This window comes from Branchiostoma belcheri, unplaced genomic scaffold (assembly GCF_001625305.1).
Source record: "Branchiostoma belcheri isolate BF01 breed outbred unplaced genomic scaffold, Haploidv18h27 scaffold8, whole genome shotgun sequence".
Classification (NCBI taxonomy): Eukaryota; Metazoa; Chordata; class Leptocardii; order Amphioxiformes; family Branchiostomatidae; genus Branchiostoma; species Branchiostoma belcheri.
The window spans coordinates 1,319,099-1,336,721 of NW_017804464.1; the positions used below are offsets into that span (position 1 = coordinate 1,319,099).

Genomic DNA, 17,623 nt, shown 5'->3' on the forward strand with positions numbered 1-17,623 from the left:
TTTTTCACATGACTTTAAACCTCTGCCGCGGGAAAAGTACTCATCGCAGACATGTAAAATTTGGATATATGATAGATATGATGTTTCTGAAGAATTATGATAATTTTTTATGAAAAATAATCTCCTTAAGGTTCCGGGTCGGAGTTTAATTCTGACCAGGGTTCCAAATAGTGCGCAGTAAATCGCCGGATCTGCGAGGTTGTCACGCTAGGTTTGGCTCCCCATAGCTCGGCGATCGCTGTAGATTTTCAACTAGGTTTTGAATTGATCAAAAAGCCTTGGGATTGTAGTGTTTTTCGGCGCGGTGAAGTTGGACGGCCAGCGAAGCGTTTTTGGTATTAGTCCGCGAGCAGGGTGATGCGGTTTGTCGCCTGATGACCCAAATAGCTGCGTTCTATGTGGAATTTCTAGGGGTTCGCGTCACCGGATTTTGCGAAAAACTTATCGCAACAACCTATATTTTTTTCTGTTTTTCAGAAACAGGAAGTAGTAAGCTATTTCAGCATATAAGCCGTTAGCCTGGGAAAATTCGTTTTTTCCAAGCAGGTCCGTTGAAAAAACTGCAAAAAAACTACATTTTTCGTATCCAAAATTTACGTTTAACTACAGTTTGTACCCAAATTATAGAGTCGACGGACAATAACCAAAATTGTATCGGAAGCCGGCTGGAAACCTCAGTTGACTGATGTAATGAGATTTCCCGGCGTACTTTTTTTGGCGGAGTTATAGCCCTTCGGTCTGAGGGTGTCCGCCGGATCCAAAATCGTGAAAAAAACTCCGGTCCGAGACCTTAATAGAGATTCTGAAAACTTATGTGGGGGAATGAAAGGGCATTGCTAGTTCCTGTGGATGGTTGGCAAAACCTTCTTATTTTGTGTAGCACATACGTCTGGCTATTCAGGGCAGATTGTTCAAACTCTGGAACAATTGAGTTAAATACATAAGTCACAGAGGCGAGACAACACTCCTGAGCACAGGTCCAGGTGTGTTCTGTCAGATGGTGTTTACATAAAATATAGCAGATAGACCAATGCCTTCTCCACTGTGTTTGCCTATTCACCAAATAACTTTTTCTCCATTTTACAATACTGACTGCTGCTTAAGTGACCACTTCTCTCCTGGAAGAGTAGTGGTCACTTAAGCAGACAAAGGTGAGACAAAAAGATTAACACCAATTTCAACTAACTTCACCCACGCTAGTTTGTAACCTTTCTATCCTTATTTCCAGACGTTGAGAAACCGGCAGATGCTGAGTCTGGCTTCGGAGACATGGAGTCTGACACCCCCGAGGCCAACCCCAAAGTGGACCTGTCCCCCGACGGGAAGTGCACGTGTTGTCCGTACGGGTACCACATCGACCTGGACTTCCTCAAGTACTGCGACGACATCTCCAAGGGCAGCAACATCCCCAAGATCGTGAGGCCCAGGAAACCCAAATCACCTGGAGGCCCGGCTCCCATGGACTTCCGTGCTAACACCTTGCCACGAGGCTTTTATCTGAACTCACAGCAAAGTAATCTACCGAAACATGCGTCCGTAGTGCCTTCCTCGCCCATTTCTCCCCTCTCCGTCAACACTTCCTTGTCATCAGCGAACAATTCCATACCCGAAACAACAACGACAACAGCAACAACTACCAAACAAACGGTTACAGATCCACGGGAAAATGCCAGTTCTGTGTACGGCTATAACTCATCAACTCGTAGACCGTCTTTGCCAGGCGACCTGCCCATACCTTTTACCTCACCAAACTCGAACAGCGTGTTCACCATGCCCGCCGCGTTGGCGACTCAGAGCAACAGCGGTTCGTCTAGTTCTCTGTCGTCCCAGCTGTCCACGCAGTCCAGTTCAGGCCAGTTTTCTCCACACAGTGAAATGTCCGGGGATACGAAGCACAGCATGGGAGTACAGACGCCGGCCTCGCTCCTCTCCCCGGGTAGTTCTTCGCGTGGGTCGGGGGCGTCGACTCCCCAGCCGCCAGCAGTCAGCTCCGCCATGCTGCAGGGCATCCGGGAACAAATCGCCGCCAGCCTGAAGAGAATAAAGGTCCTGGAGGAGCAGGTGAAGGAAATCCCCGTCTTACAGGTCAAGATTTCCGTTCTGAAGGAGGAGAAGCGCCTGCTCGTGATGCAACTCAAGTCGAAAAATGGCGAGCAAAATCTCAAACCTGAAGACACCGACAACAAACGGGAGAAGCAGGATGGCGACAAGGACGGTACGAAGAGATTGCATCGAAGATCGTTGAGCACTGGATCGTTTCAGATGTTGGAGCAGCAGTGGAAGGAGCAACAGGCAGAGCAGGAAAAGCAGAAGGCCTCCAAAGATGCGCCAGCACCTTCTGAAAAGAACAGTACAGCCAAGAAGCCCAAGGTGCCTCCCCCAGTGCCCCCTCGGAGCTTCCGATCCGTCTCAGTCGGTGACACAACCAGTCTTTCAGATATCGTTTGCTACAATAGTGCCTTGCGGACAACCACAGACGTAGGCACCAACACCACGGTACCATCACGCGACATAGGAGTCGGTTATTCCCCAAGGATGCGCCACGTCGGGGTGGGAATATCCAACGACTTGCTTCAACAGGAACTAGGAATCGTAGAAAACCAGAAGTGCAATACAGCAGTTGTGGAGACGTCGGAAGTTGGTGTGGGGGTTTCGGTCGAGCAGAGGGCGGTTGCCGTCGGCAACCACACAGAATTGCGGGACGTTGGCATGACAACAGACCCTGAGGTGGTTAAGAAGCAGAAAACCAAACACGCCACCCGAAGCATTGGGGTGATTGTAGATATACCAGAAACAAAAGACGTTCGAACAGTTGGTGTAGGCAATGGCTCTGTTTCTGAACATCAGAAGCCCCCGGTAGAGACTGTGTCTGTTTACACAAACACACCCGTCATCAATACCATTGATAAAGTTACCAATACTGTAGCGGTGAATCTGAAAACGGTGGCAGTTGGGAATTTTTCAGTGAAGGATGTTCTGTGCGACCGCTGTGCCGATGTGAAGACGAAGACTGTTGCGGTGGGAGTGTGTAGTATAAAGGACACAATATGTGATCGTTGCAATAACATGGAGAGTAAAACGGTGGGTGTCGGGCGCTGTACCGTTAACGACACCGTCTGTGACAAGTGTAGCAACCTCAAAACTAGGAGTATCGGCTGCACGACCTTGGCAAACTGGAACCAGAAGTCTGTCTCTGTTCTCGCCAAGGTCGAGCAGACCGACGCCGGCACAGGAGACGATTCTGTTCTGGAGGAAACGGTGGACTCAGGAAAGGACCAAACGGAGACGAAGGACATCGGAGTTGGAGAAGACTCTATATTCCCCTTGGAGGAGGCGAAACCCCCAGTCCTAATACAGGAAGAGAAAACGGTGAACGTTGTTTCCTTTGCAACTGCAGCTCGCCCGCCGCTGGAGATCGTAGAGAGCTCCAGTAGCGACGAAGTAGAGGATGAAGATGATATGATCCCTCCTCTCCAACAGGCGAGCATCATCAAGACAACAGAACCTCAGGTGGCAGAAGTACAGCCTGTACGCCACATCGTCAGGGAAACGGTTGTCAGGGAGACGGTCGTCACGGTTACGCCTCAGGATGGTTACGAGGAGCTGGATGGTGAAGTGAAGCATAAAGAGGAGGAAGAGAAGGAGTCTTTAGAGGCTGTGGATGGATTTGAGAACAAACATGCTCTGTCACCTGGTAAGTGGGGAATGTTGTTTTTGTTTGTCTTCCTTTAACAAGTGGGGTGTTGAGGTGAAGCGTGATGCTGTTTGTAGTAGCTATACTTGTACAATGTGGCTTCGCTATAGTCACATATAAATTACTGTGTGGCTTATATGAGATAGGGGTTTGCCAGGCCTCCATCTGGATGATATGTAGTTATTAGATTGAATATACTCGTATTACATCAAGAGTTACAGATCTCTTGCATCGTTGTTTTGTATCGAATACGAATATAACTAAAAAAGAAGGAAAAGAATATGGCGTTCATTTGGTATGCTCTTTTCCATGTGATTTATATACAAATTGAATTTAGTCCAAGGTTCATTTTTTTCCCTTTTCCCACCCTGAAGGCTCGAGCCCTGCCATCTCCAACTTGCGGCCGTTACGGTCGTGCTTGAAGGGAAAACACTCCACCAAGAAAGTAAACATCAAGAAAGAGATCCAGTTTGTGGGCGTTAACGGCAATGGGTGAGGATGAACTAGTTTTTGCAGGCCACACAGTCTTTAGAATGATATATGTTAATATGTATATGCATACACATTTGATTTGACTATTCCTTCCATGCCAAAAACACACAAAGTTTTGAACTTGAAACTTGACACTTGAACTTTGAAAGTTTTGTATTCAAGTAACAATTTACTGCAAAACAAGAACTTCTTGAGCTCTAAAGGCATCCAATGCGATTTCAAAAATGTGCTCGGAAATGGCAGTAAATGTCAATATATACAAATTTCTTCAGTAAGAATGTTTTTTCGCAGCCCTGAAATTGCATTAGTGAATTTACTGACAAATGAAAAAGTTGCTTTAGAAATAAAAGACCGATCCTGAAGCCCAACCCACCTCCGTCAAAACGTAGAAATGCAAATATTTGACGGATATGCAGACGCTCTCTCATTGGTTGAACTTCTAATTGTGATGGACGTTTGGGATCGGTCTATTGTCAGGAATACTAGTGTACATACAAGAGGGCTTCTTATGACCATGAACAGAATAGACAAAGTTTGTATTTTTTTGTAGCCATGATGAGAGTAGCAGCGATGACTCTAGCTCAGAGGAGAGCTCGGAAGATGAAACAGACGACGAAGACAGCAGCAGCTCCGAATCAGAGTCTTCAGACGAGGGGGGCTACAACTGCGAACTGGGCAAAGTCATCAAGAAGGGCAAGGAAGACCAAGGCAAGAAGGACGTCAAGACGATATCATCCTCGGAAATCATCTGTGAAGACATCAAAGAAACGTGAGTAACACTGCACAGTTGGAATGGCCATTGAATTGAAAAGATCTCTTTTTCTAAACGTTGTCAAAGACACTAACACAATTTTTGTATGTAAAACATTTAATACCTTGCTAGTGGCACTAACAAAACATTCTTTACTACTACTACTTCTTGCCTGGAAGTACTTGTGTGGCCATGCTTTAGGCAGGTAAGTAGGAGCTACAATGTGGTACAATGACATGTAAGTACATGTAACCAAAACTAACTTTCCTGCTACAGAAGTCTAACCATGCTTTTCCTGCTAACTGCTTGAGTTTAAAAGCTTTTCTGGTTGTAAAGTTGAGACAGTGGTGTTTTCATCCTTCTTTGTGTGGAGTGATTTGGGTTTGTTCTTTCATAGTGATCGGCTGGTGAGCAGGGAACTCAAGGAAACGTAAGTTGTGGTGGCGGCCTTTCTTCTTCCTATGTTCTCCATGCAGTCTCTATAGAGAGTTCAGTTCTGGTTTCAGTTGCTAACTGTTCACTTGTTGCCAAAGAAAATGATATTCTTAAGTATGAAGTGATAGAAATGTACCTCATGCTTGATGTTGGAATTTTGATTTTGGAAATAACTCGGCAGATTTTAAGTTACCAGAATTTGGTGTTGCATTGTAGTATCTTTTTGCTGATATCGTATATCCTTGTTCTGGTGTAACAGTCCTTTTGCTGTTTCTGTTTTGGTTCATTCTTTCTGTGTCACATTGTCATCTAGTCCTGGTGCCAATGCTACATGTATGTCCTGTCTTTGTGCTGATTTTACTTGTCCCTGTGCTGACTCTGTCCTCTGTTCTGCAGACATGAGTTGAGTGAGGAACTACAAGAAGCCTGTGGAGTGCTGGAGAAGCATGTCACCACGCCCAAGTCTGTGCCTCCGAGAGAACTGGTAAGCACAAACCCTTTCATCCGGAGGTATTGTTTTGGTTGTGTTCGTGTGTGTGTGTGAAGGTCCCAGAAGCTGCTGAAAGTTGTCTAGGAGTCTGTTGGCCAGGCTCAGAGGGAAAATGCTTAGATGAACAGAGAAGTCCACAATAATGAATAAAACAAGATATTCTTAATGTAGTTTCTTACCTGGTAACTAAGTGAGGATTGGTTGGGCTACTGAATCACACCCAACACAGCCCACCTTCAGAGCCCAGTAACCTTAACCTTGTCAAATATTCTTTTAAAAATCTGGCAAACAGTACTGCAAAAACATTGTTTCGGGCAAAATGATGTTTGGAGAATGATTTAGTGGAAGAATTTTTATAGTCACCATAACTGGAAGGCACATGCACAAACGTCCTGGTCGTTGCCAAAACAATGCCATCTGGAAAAATGTACAGTGGATGTGTTGTGTTTGGGGAAAAATGTCCAGGCCTGGAGAATGATGCAGTTCTAAATGTTGAAAGTGAAAAGCCTGGTTGAAGCCATCATTTGAGCTGAATAAACCATGTTGTGTTTTACTTATGTCATACCTACCCTAAAAAAATGCACAGAAATTTAAAATATTTGTTGTTGCAACATCAATTCCATACTTCAAATCCAGGAATTTGAATGTTAGAAAGAGACGCACAGTAAACACGTTCAAATGATTCTACAGAACCTTTGGAAGCTTATGTGATAACCGTTAGAACCCAGTGTGAACAGCAAGTTACTAGTATTACACAGGCTTGAAACACCCATATGATGCTGTAGTGAACGTTACTGTGGCCCAGGTATGACATAAATTCCAGTAATGACCATGTCCTTTCCTTCACCCCCATGAGTTTGACCCTGTTTGTTGTATGTTGTAGATGATGGCCATGAACACGATCCAGCACGAGTGGATGAAGGCCGGCGCTCAGAAGACGTCGGACGTCCAAGTGGTGCGGGATTACCTCGCCGCGTTCGAGCAGATGGCGACTGGAGTCCTCGGCAAGATAGTCAACCTAGCGGATGGAAATGTATGTGTACTCACTCACTCACTCACTCACTCACTCACTGCTGTGTACTGGATCACTATATAGCCGGCATAATCGCCCTTCAGTGTAATGCACCAGCACCACTTTTTGTACAACTTTTGTTATGTGACACAAGATTATATTTAAAACTATTCACTGCAAATTATTATTTGTAGTCATCTACATGTACATTTGTATTTCTGTACTTCCCAATGCAATATCCTTTTTCTGTGCAGCAGCCTTTTTCTATGTTCATACAAGCTAGAATTGTTCTAAGGAAGGTTTGTCTGACCCATGTACCATGTTTGTGTGTCCCCCCAGGGTAACACAGCCCTGCACTACTCCGTGTCACACTCCAACTTCGACATTGTTGAGATTCTCTTGGAGACTGGCCAGTGTGAGGTCAACAAACAGAACAAGGTAAGTCGTTATATACTGTGAACCATGAACAAATAATTTGGCTGCTTTCTTTGTATTGAACCTGCATGTGAACGTGTAGTTCCGTGAACATGTCCATTTTTCTCTGACCTCGAACCTTAAGCTTTTTCTATCCTAGGAAAGGGGAATGTCACTTGTACAGAGATAGGTAAATAAATTTGTTGCTCTTGTTGTGTCCTTTTGTCTGATGAATTTTGCCCTGTCCCCCCAGGCTGGCTACACGGCCATCATGCTGGCTTCCCTGGCCAAGCTGCAGGGAGATCGTCAGATGGAGGTGGTGAAGAAACTGTTCCAGGCCGGCGACGTCAACATCCGGGCCACACAGGTCTGTCAGGAAAACTCATTTTATCTGCTGAATGTTTCCCTTTGTCATGACTATTGTTTAGTTGCTTGTTTGTATCGGTAAATCGGTTGGTAAGGAATATATACTGGGTTCTTTGATTAGCTACAAATATGTCAGAAGGTCATGTAGCTGAAACCAAGTACATGTAGAACATAGATGAAAGATTTTGGAAACAAAAAGATGATGAATGTATTCGCAATACTTCAAGAGGACAGACTGCATGGTAACCAGCGTGTTGTTTCTTATGTTTCCCCCCAGGCTGGACAGACCGCGCTCATGCTCGCTGTGAGTCACGGGCGGCAGGAGATCGTCAAAATGCTGATCGAGGCGGGCGCAGAGGTCAACCTGCAGGACGAGGTAGTTTAATGACAATCTCTTTTGTCTCTGTCTGAAACGCCGAGCGTGTTGTTACAAAATTGGTACAATTTCATATATTCAAGATTTCACTGAGGAGATTGTGTTTCCTCACAACTACTAGCATCATCATGCCATTCATTTCATTTCTTTTTTTGCTCTCTTGTTCTTTCTTTCCCTCTCGGAGTTACCAGTCTATGAACAAAAATTCTGGTGTGTTACATTTGTGGTACTTTAAATATTCACGGTGTTTGCTGTGAAATTGTGAATTTGTCATTAACGCAAACAATTTGCCAAATTTCCTCTGCACCTGTCACCACCGCAAACGTATACTTCCGTGAACATTTCCATTTTTTCTCAGACAGTGAACTTTCGCTACCGCCAATACCAAGTGGTTTACAGTATCGTCCACTAGTTTCACATTTTAGTTAGACTAACAGACCCCACCCCTCCCCGCCATCCCTAACCACGACTGTTTCTGTGCTCTCCCTGTCTCACCAGGACGGCTCCACCGCCCTGATGTGTGCCAGTGAACACGGGCACTTGGAGATAGTCAAGCTCCTCCTGGCCCAGCCGGGCTGTGACGCTACCATCACTGACAATGTGAGTACCCTATCCTTAACCTCTTCTGCTCATCAAACCTTCATGGTACATACAAAATTAATCTTACAACTCCCAGTATCACAGAGCTTATTTGTTATAGAGGAAAGAAAATTTTTTATTCTCTATTCTTTATGAAGATGTTTATTGTACATACATGCCCACTGGGATAGGTAAAGGTCACAGTAAAGGAACTAGTTGTAAGTTGTATAACATTGTTTACATACACACGACCATGCTAGTACTTGTACTATAGTCCAAGATGTAACATGGCGCAAGAAAACTCCTGTATAGTTCAGAAAGCTAGAATCACAGTCCCTTAAAGGAAAAGGGAGGGATTAAGTCACAATCTCTTCTGTTTGATTCTTCTGTTGTCATCATTTATCAATCATGTACTAAATTCATCTCATACGAAATAACACTAACATATATCAGATAAAGACAGTACATAATACCACATGTGAAGTACGGATGTACTTTGATATCTAAATACCTACAAAGCAAGACATTTTTATTTAAGTTTCTGCACTCCAAAACTGTAGCAAAAGCTGTAGCAACATGTTGAATCACTCAAAAGTTAGACCGAAACATCCATACATGAAGAAAATGTTGCTCATAAAGTATTATTGATGATATTTTGTGGTTATAAATGTAGGATAGATTACCAGTAGTCTTGTAGTATTATTATTTAATAGCTGTTGCCATAAATTCTACCCAGTACAATTGTCTGGCAGTAAATTCTATTATTTATTCATTCTATTGCCTGATTTGCATGACTGGCAGGATGACAGCACAGCTCTGTCCATCGCCATGGAGGCAGGACATAGGGACATCGGTGTGCTGCTCTACGCTCAGGTCAACATGGGGAAAACTGCACCGGTAAGGAAACATGCACTGGAATACAGGAGTTACTTTTTTACATTAACAATTAAGTTTAAATTACTGACATTTCGTTGTCTATCAGACACCTTCCTCAGAGCTTCTGACTGGAGTTTTGCTTCTAGCGTATACTCCTGTATCCTATACTTTACCAACCTGATGAAACTAACAAAACTGTCTATAGTAGATACCCGAGATTCTTTTAAAAAAATCAAGTTGTTGATGGCCACCATGAAGCAAGTTTAAACTGTAATTTCCAATGCATGAACTTGGCCCTACCCAATTTTTTTACTGTATAACTCCAGTCTTTGTCAACTAAACTAAATGTTTGTTCTGTTATGTATCATGCAGGGTGGAGGCAAGGGAAGGAGGTTATCACCCAGGTAAGTCAATTTTACCCTTACATAATCACACCATTCCATTATCACAATCAGATCAGCACAGTGTACATGTAGAGAATGTTAAAATACTTTTAAGAAACTGAATTGTATATATGACTCCCAGGCGTGGATATGTTACTGTCATGAGAGAAAGAAATCCTCCTTTTTTGAGGGAATGGCAACTGTTGATGAATAATGAGGGATCTTTTAAATAAGGTACTGAGACAAACCGAGACATTCAGAATTAAGTTATTTAGTACATGCACGGCAACTACACTGTGCATTCTTTTAATTGCAATTTTAGCTGAAAAAACATACGTTTTTGAAAGCTGTTTGATTTTTTTTAAGCAAACTGTTTTCTTTTTCTCTTTCCAGCCCAACACGAAGAAAATCACCCTAGTTGTACTGACGTGCATGAAGAGAGGAGGGTCCAGTCACCCCTGTTGAACAGTGGTATCACCTAGTTTTTATGTTACTTTTATGCCAGATGTCGGATCATGCCACTTTCAGAACAGGGTATATTTTAGAACATTATTGCAGACAAGAAGGGAAGATTGTAAATGGTGATTAAAAGTCACTGGATATGAATCTATGTTCCAAATTGCTGCAGCATCACATTTTTGTGTCTAAGAAATTGCATGCTCATATTTGGGGCATATAAAACTTTGCCTCGAATGTTTATTATGTAATGTTACGTGTATATTCTGAACCTTACTACAGTTAACAGAAAAAAAATCATTAAAGAAGCTTCAGAAATATATAAGTTGAATATCGCAGAACTCGAGCAAAGCCACCATTGGTATATTGATAAGGTATGTTGAAGATACATGTTTGTATCCTTAGAAGTAGGGGAAATTTCTTAGCAAGTTAAGTTTATTCCATGTGTCGTACTAACATACATGTATATTGTTATGTATTAACATGCTCTCAGCTCTGCTCAGCAAATACTTACCACCCCTCGGACAGAGTGGAACTGACCACATCTTCCTAGAATATGTCTGCTTTTAGAGCAGTCCACTTTGTGTCAAGGGGTGGCAGGGCTAAGCAGTAACAATGTATTCAATATGTTATTTATTGTAAGGTTTTGAATAAGGTACATGTATACCAATACCATGATATCTTTCATTCACTACAATGCAAGAAAGGTTACTTGGTACTAACTATGGATACACTGTCATAAGGTATTATCCAAATAGATTTTTAAATAACAACATATGTATAACTGTCTTTCAAACAGGAAGAATACAAACAGTCTAAATGACAACCAGATATCAGATCATAAAAATGAATACTGGCCGAATTGTTGCCAGATTGCAAGACAAGTACAATGCCACCATGACAGCTGTAAATAAATAAATACCTAAATACCCAACCCAAGAAGGCACCTGTAGTCTAGGCAGTGTTTAAAAAGTGCCATGACATCGTCATTTTGACAACAGAAATATAAATTTTATACCCTCGAGTTAACCACATGTATGTCACATGTATGGTGATGGATATAGAAAAAAGGAATATATTTTGAAAGCAAGAAGAAGCTATTTTAGTATTTCAGGACGTAAATGATAGCAATAGTAAGATTACTACTAACATGTTAATCTGTGATGATACAGTTGACCATGCTTCCTTGTCCTGCTAAATTGTAGTTTTACTAACAACATGACCGCTCTGAATGTTTCATGGTGAATACATAAAAACTGTGATGACAAACTTGTCAGTGTACAGCTGTGAGAAGCTAGAGGGGCTGTTGGTGCATGTGGTCTATGATTAATCTTTGATGGTCAATTTGACAAAGTTGCAGAACTGGAAACTGCAGTTCTGAAATATACTGCTAGGCGTCCTCGTGAAAATTGAACACATACCTGAACAGTGTCTGTCCTTTCATGCTGTAATGAAGGAAGAAAATTTTTTGTTGATAACATACAGTAATACTTTTCATGAAATGGATGTTGAAATGCAGGGGTAAAAGAAAAGGAGAATGAAAAAAAAGACAACTTTTGACTGTCATTGCCATATGCTCCAGGATTCCCTTTTATTCTAGGCTTTCACATTGACAAATACATTTTAGCTCCTTTTTTCTGGTCCATGCATGTCTATGCACTTGTGAAACATAAGATTTCACTCCGATTTCTGTTGTTCATCAGGCTAGATATACTTTGTGTATCTACATGTATTATACAATAGGAAGCATTCACATTACGATACAGAATCAGTGAAACAATCATACCTTAATTATGATAAAGAGGTCACCTCATTTACATTTATACATCATACCATATACTTGTATACTAGAAGTGGATAGAAAAACTGTCTGCCAATCTGGATGCACCCCTTTCATGCAAGGACCAGAACAAAGTTGATCTACACTTTGGTTATTGATTTAATTAACAGGATCAGAACAGGAAGCTAAATATGTAGTGTTAGTTTCCCAAGTATGTTACAAATGAGCAATTATCTATTTCAAGCCACATATAGCTAGACATATTTGTCATGTATGTTGCTATACACCTCAATAATGTAATATTATACTTAAGTTAATATGGTGAGGAAACAGGAAAAACCATGTACCAAATACTCCATATGATTATGAAATCAACCAGTTTCTGGCTGAAATTACCCTTCATATAGGACTCTATTTTAGCAAATTTGTAGCTGAGTGTCCTTGCTGAAAGAACAAATTCATAGTGCCTTCGTCTGTGTCAAAACTGGGCAGAGCACAAGGGGCTACATGATACTACATATGTCTTGATTCCAGGCCCTATAATTTACCAGTGATCTAGTACCAACTACATTTGTACATGTAGAAACTTTTGAATGCTGACAAGGAGTCTTAGGTAATACTGTTATAGCACATACTCCATTCCCTTAGCCTAAGTTGGTATCCCGAAACCTAGCTTCCATTTCTAGCTCAATATGTACTGATTTCTGCTAGCTGTAACATGCTGGTAAATCCTGTCAGCTATTAGGAGATGATTGCACTCAGAAAATGGTACATGATAGGCTGAAAAGGAAAAGACAGCAATATTTCAACACCACCCAGAAACTGCTAACTTTAAAGCTCAACTGAATCTACCTCTCCGGTTATGACAAAAAAAAAAGTGTACATGGTGCTTCCAAACAGAGAAAGGGGTAACGCTTTCACATTTACTTTGGTGTCAGTCTGTGTGCTGATATACTGTCCATATAGTGGTTGATACCTTGTTGTGTGGACAAATTGGCCATACATGCACAACCAAAGTTACATAGTGATACCCTGTTGTTATTAGAGGCTGAGTTTCCTTCGTGGCTAAAAATGCAGCATTGTTGACTTTCGTAACTCACTTAACTGTTTGTATCTAAACTTTAGGTGGTATTTCTTTGTTTATAAATTGTCTTTTCCTGTAGTAGTGTAATGGAAGGATTCAAGTTTCCATTTTTATCCTGTAGACTACAATAATTTTTAGAGAGATACCCGGTATCCATAGACATTTTGGGTCAAAAATACCTTTGATTTTAGAAATTATATGTTTGATTTGAAGACCAGGTCCTAATTCTGAGTATAATGTTTGTATTATTTCTCAATCGGTAGAAAACTTTTACCTGAACTTGCCATTATATTTCTATAGTTATTTCACACCTTTTAATTGTGAATGTACTGCCCTATATTGGGGCAGTGTGTGGTACTGTGGGGCTAAGCAGAATATTAAAATTATGATGTTTCCACTGGTTGATTTGATAGTATACCTTCACAATGTGAGGGGTGTGGGCTGCCATTTGGTGAAAAATAATGGTTTTAATTTTAAGATTACAGAAGAGAAGTGGCTGGCAATGGCAGGGTATGTGACCTACAGTAATTTTTAGCCAGTCGTGAATGTAGTCCTGTATGTTACCACAAGAAGTGATATCGTCTTCCTGATTCCTTGTATCACCTGTATGTATTTTATGTAATAAACAAGTATGTAATGAACAAGTTATGTCCATTTATTAGAGAGCACTAATTTAGGCAATCTACCATCATTATTAGCACCTGTACTTTAGTCAGTATACAGTATTCATACTATGCTGTCAGGTACCTTATTTGAAATAGGTAAAAGGCATTCAAAAAGCGCTAGGTTTACGAACACATGGCTGTATAATGTGTAAAATGAGTCACTCTTTGTATCTATTTATGTGTTTCACAAAGAAAATCAAACTTAAGAAGTATATGAATGAAAATCAGTCTCTCTCGCACTTCACAAATCGCCAGAGGTCGCTGCTACACGGTACATCTACCGGATAGTGTCAATACGTTTCACAGACGTCAGGGCGCTTCGGAGTCAACAGAGCGCCTATTTCCAACTTTAACCCTAATCATAACTTCAATTCTAACCATTGCAATAACCAAAACAACGGCTTAAAACATGGGACGGCGATACATAACAGGAAATGTTGCTGTGAGTAATTTAGTATTTTGCACAAAGGTTCATCACAAAGGCCAGTGTGCAACTACTGCACTACTACAGTTACGTCAAAGTTACGTAAGCCACAGGTAAATGTGACCCTGCAGTTTGGAGACAAATCGCCAGAGGCCACTGCTACACGGTCCTTCGGCCAGGTTTCGACCTGACGTTTTGCCTACGTCAGGACGTTTTGCAGTCAACGAAACGACTATTTCATACTCTAACAGTAATTAATTCTAACAATAGCGATAATCATAACAACAAAATTTCAGCTAAAAACATGGGACGGCAAACCATAACAGGAAACCGCAATTTCAGCGGCGTTTTCGAGAATGTTGCTACGAAAGAGACGCTACTTTTACTATTCAACATCACCGAACATGTATTGTAAACAAGCACGGCGACCCAGTTGTGTTTGGTGCGCGACACGGTAGAATTGGTCGCGTTGTAGAGTATTCAGCGGGATTTGAAGACCACCGACCCTCCGTAAACCGAGTTAACAGAGCAGACAATTACAAGCATAAGCGACACCCATATTTTGGGGTGAAAACAGATAAAATCACGCAAACGACAGTGCAGTACAGTGGTAGAAAATACGATTTGCATATGAATCACTGCACTGGGGTCAACAATGCTAGACCATGCAGCAACGACCTCTAGCGATTTATTACATTCCTCTGTAGGGTTTCTCTGCTCCAGGCCTCTTGATCATATCAGCACCAAGGTCAGCACCAGGAACAGGCTTGACCCTGCGGCTTTTCAGAAGGATCTCGTAGACTGGAACAGCCTGACTTTGCGGCGATTCAGAAGGATCGAATGATAACTGGGGCACTCAAAGGAGGCTGATAGCCTTGTACAGACTTGGCCATGAGATCATCTGAAATGAATTGCTTGCCTGTATCAGCTGACTCAGCCATACACTTCGCAGCAACATTCCCGAAAACGCCGCTGAAATTGCGGTTTCCTGTTATGGTTTGCCGTCTCATGTTTTTAGCTGAAATTTTGTTGCTATGATTATCGCTATTGTTAGAATTAATTACTGTTAGAGTATGAAATAGTCGTTTCCTTGACTGCAAAACGTCCTGACGTCGGCGAAACGTCAGGACGTAACCTGGCCGAAGGACCGTGTAGCAGTGGCCTCTGGCGATTTGTCTCCAAACTGCAGGGTCATTTTAACAGTGGCTTACGTAACTATGTTACTCTGGGTCTCTCTGGCTCTTTCTTTTTAATAGCATAAAAACAAATGAATTTCAAGGGAGTCTCACATAGGGGATGATTGCGTACTGCACTTCTTCGTACTTCTGTCGTAGGACGATCAAGATGTCGTATATTGTCCAAAAGAAAATTAAATTTATATGAATCGGAACAATATAAACTTACGAGCAAGAAGAGGGGCGTACAAGGGGTGATTGTTAGCAAATATTCCACTATACCGGGATTCGGTAAATCTCTATTTTAGCCCCTGATGTCGAAACCTGGGAACGAGTCACTAACACATGTGGTTGCGTGATCGCGGCATGTTAAACGGCCTTGTACTGCAGGTTTGGTAGCCTCTACCAGGCTTGAGGGCGCGGCTGGAAATAGTAGAAATTGGCCAAATAGAGATATAACACGCCGAGGGAGTTTAGCCATCCAGTTTACAGTTTGCCGGCCCGAGGTTTGGCCATGGTCTTGTAGCCATTCAAAATGAATTGATAGCCTGGAACAGGCCTGGCCATGGGACACTCAAGGGGGTTGATACCCTTGTACAGGCTTGGCCGTGAGACCATCTAATAACATTGTAACTACACTTTCCCCAACCTTGATTGATTGATTGATGTTTAATCACAGATGTGCTTGCTGTATTGGTCTACTTTTAACATATCGGTAGTCTTTTCTTACTTGTGCCTCAAAGTCTGTTTTAAACGTGACCATTTCCTCCTTAGCCACGTCCCGTCGTGTCAACAGCTGACTCAGTACTCTGTGGACAATCGGCTTTTGTTCAGCCTTTATAGCTAGCTATTTCTGTCGCGTGAACTTTGCTCCTAATCAACACATACCGTAAACTTCCAAATTTCCGTTACTACGAAAAGTGTCCTTTGGTGTACTTTCTTGACAAAATGATGGACAACTACTCCCAGTAAACTGGCTGCATTGTCGACATACATCGTACCCTAGTGACAGCCAAGACCTACCTGTACCTCGACCCTTAAAGTTGTAACGATTTCCTAAGGAAAGATATGGCTGTTATATATGCTGTCGATCAGTACGCATGAGTCATGGTGAGAAAGTGCCAACTGCGATCTATACTTCCTTTGGTGGAATGTTTAGCGTTTTTACTTACAAAAAAATCAATGTATAGATGTCACCGGTAAAGGTTTCAACAACCATCATGTTGTCGTTTTTTTTAACTAAGAAAAATTGTGTAAGACGATTTGAAAATGCTGGATAGGTAGATTGTAGAGGTAGCTATATTTTCCTCCTTTCTTTCTCTTTTTTAACGCCTAGTACAAGTGTTTACTTCAGTCTGCTCGCCTAATACAATGGCATGTCAAGCCTCGTGATTACACTTTGCCCTTCATAATTTCAGACATCGTATATTCCAAGTACTGTACTTTGGTCAACGTTTCAAAGTCAACAGCAAAGTTCCGCTAGTTTAAACCCCCTCGACGTTGTTTACGATTGGTTGCCCTGGGTGTAACCTTAAAGAGAACGGATCGCAACTGTCCAAAGGAATGTTATTATTTTTTTCCTGTTGAGCGATTAACAAATGTCACAACTTGTCGGAACAAGCCACACTTTCATTGTTTTATCAGTGATTACACATTTTCTGGCTTCGGGGCTTTTTGAAGAAAAAAAATTCATAAAAAGAAATACATCGGCGATTGCGATGGCGAGTTAAGCTTACTGACACCAGGGACATTATGTCGATATACATGTAGTTTGCTGACACGTTGATTTGAGTATTCATGGCTCTTGTACGTACATGTAGGACAAGGAAATTGAGTGTTCTGGGAAAAAACGATGCGTGGGACAGACTTTTTTGTCGCCACCTGATGTTTGTTAATGACGTAAACGAACCTAGTGCTAAGCAACCAGAGTGGTACTGAGCATTGCAGGACGTTTCCAGGTCCAACAATAATCTTCAGCTTATCATACTAAAAATGTGGCGATTCACTAGATAACGATTGCAGTGACTTAGCTTGGATAATTCAGCAGCCATCCTGCAAAAGAACTTTAAGTGAACGCGTTTCGCTGCGCTCTTAGACAGTACAGACATGACAAATGCTTCTATTTGTACCAACGGAATATGTAACCGATCGATAGGTTTGGCAAAAGTCCA

At 41.8% G+C, this 17,623-nt stretch overlaps 1 protein-coding gene across 4 annotated transcripts in view; it reads left to right on the plus strand.

The window, feature by feature from the left end:
• LOC109486252 (KN motif and ankyrin repeat domain-containing protein 1-like) overlaps positions 1-13,829 on the plus strand; it is a 54,605-nt gene extending 40,776 nt beyond the window's left edge. For 3 of the 4 annotated variants that reach the window (XM_019789994.1, XM_019789995.1, XM_019789996.1), the window contains 13 exons: positions 1,229-3,694; positions 4,069-4,186; positions 4,737-4,955; positions 5,335-5,367; positions 5,769-5,856; positions 6,746-6,895; positions 7,214-7,312; positions 7,542-7,655; positions 7,932-8,030; positions 8,529-8,630; positions 9,411-9,506; positions 9,858-9,889; positions 10,262-13,829. In XM_019789994.1, the coding sequence (XP_019645553.1) occupies positions 1,229-3,694; positions 4,069-4,186; positions 4,737-4,955; positions 5,335-5,367; positions 5,769-5,856; positions 6,746-6,895; positions 7,214-7,312; positions 7,542-7,655; positions 7,932-8,030; positions 8,529-8,630; positions 9,411-9,506; positions 9,858-9,889; positions 10,262-10,286 (3,641 nt within the window). In that variant the 3' untranslated portion in view covers positions 10,287-13,829. The remainder of the gene's footprint in view (positions 1-1,228; positions 3,695-4,068; positions 4,187-4,736; positions 4,956-5,334; positions 5,368-5,768; positions 5,857-6,745; positions 6,896-7,213; positions 7,313-7,541; positions 7,656-7,931; positions 8,031-8,528; positions 8,631-9,410; positions 9,507-9,857; positions 9,890-10,261) is intronic. The other variant, XM_019789997.1, reaches the window with a different exon arrangement.
• The last annotated feature ends 3,794 nt before the right edge of the window (positions 13,830-17,623 follow it).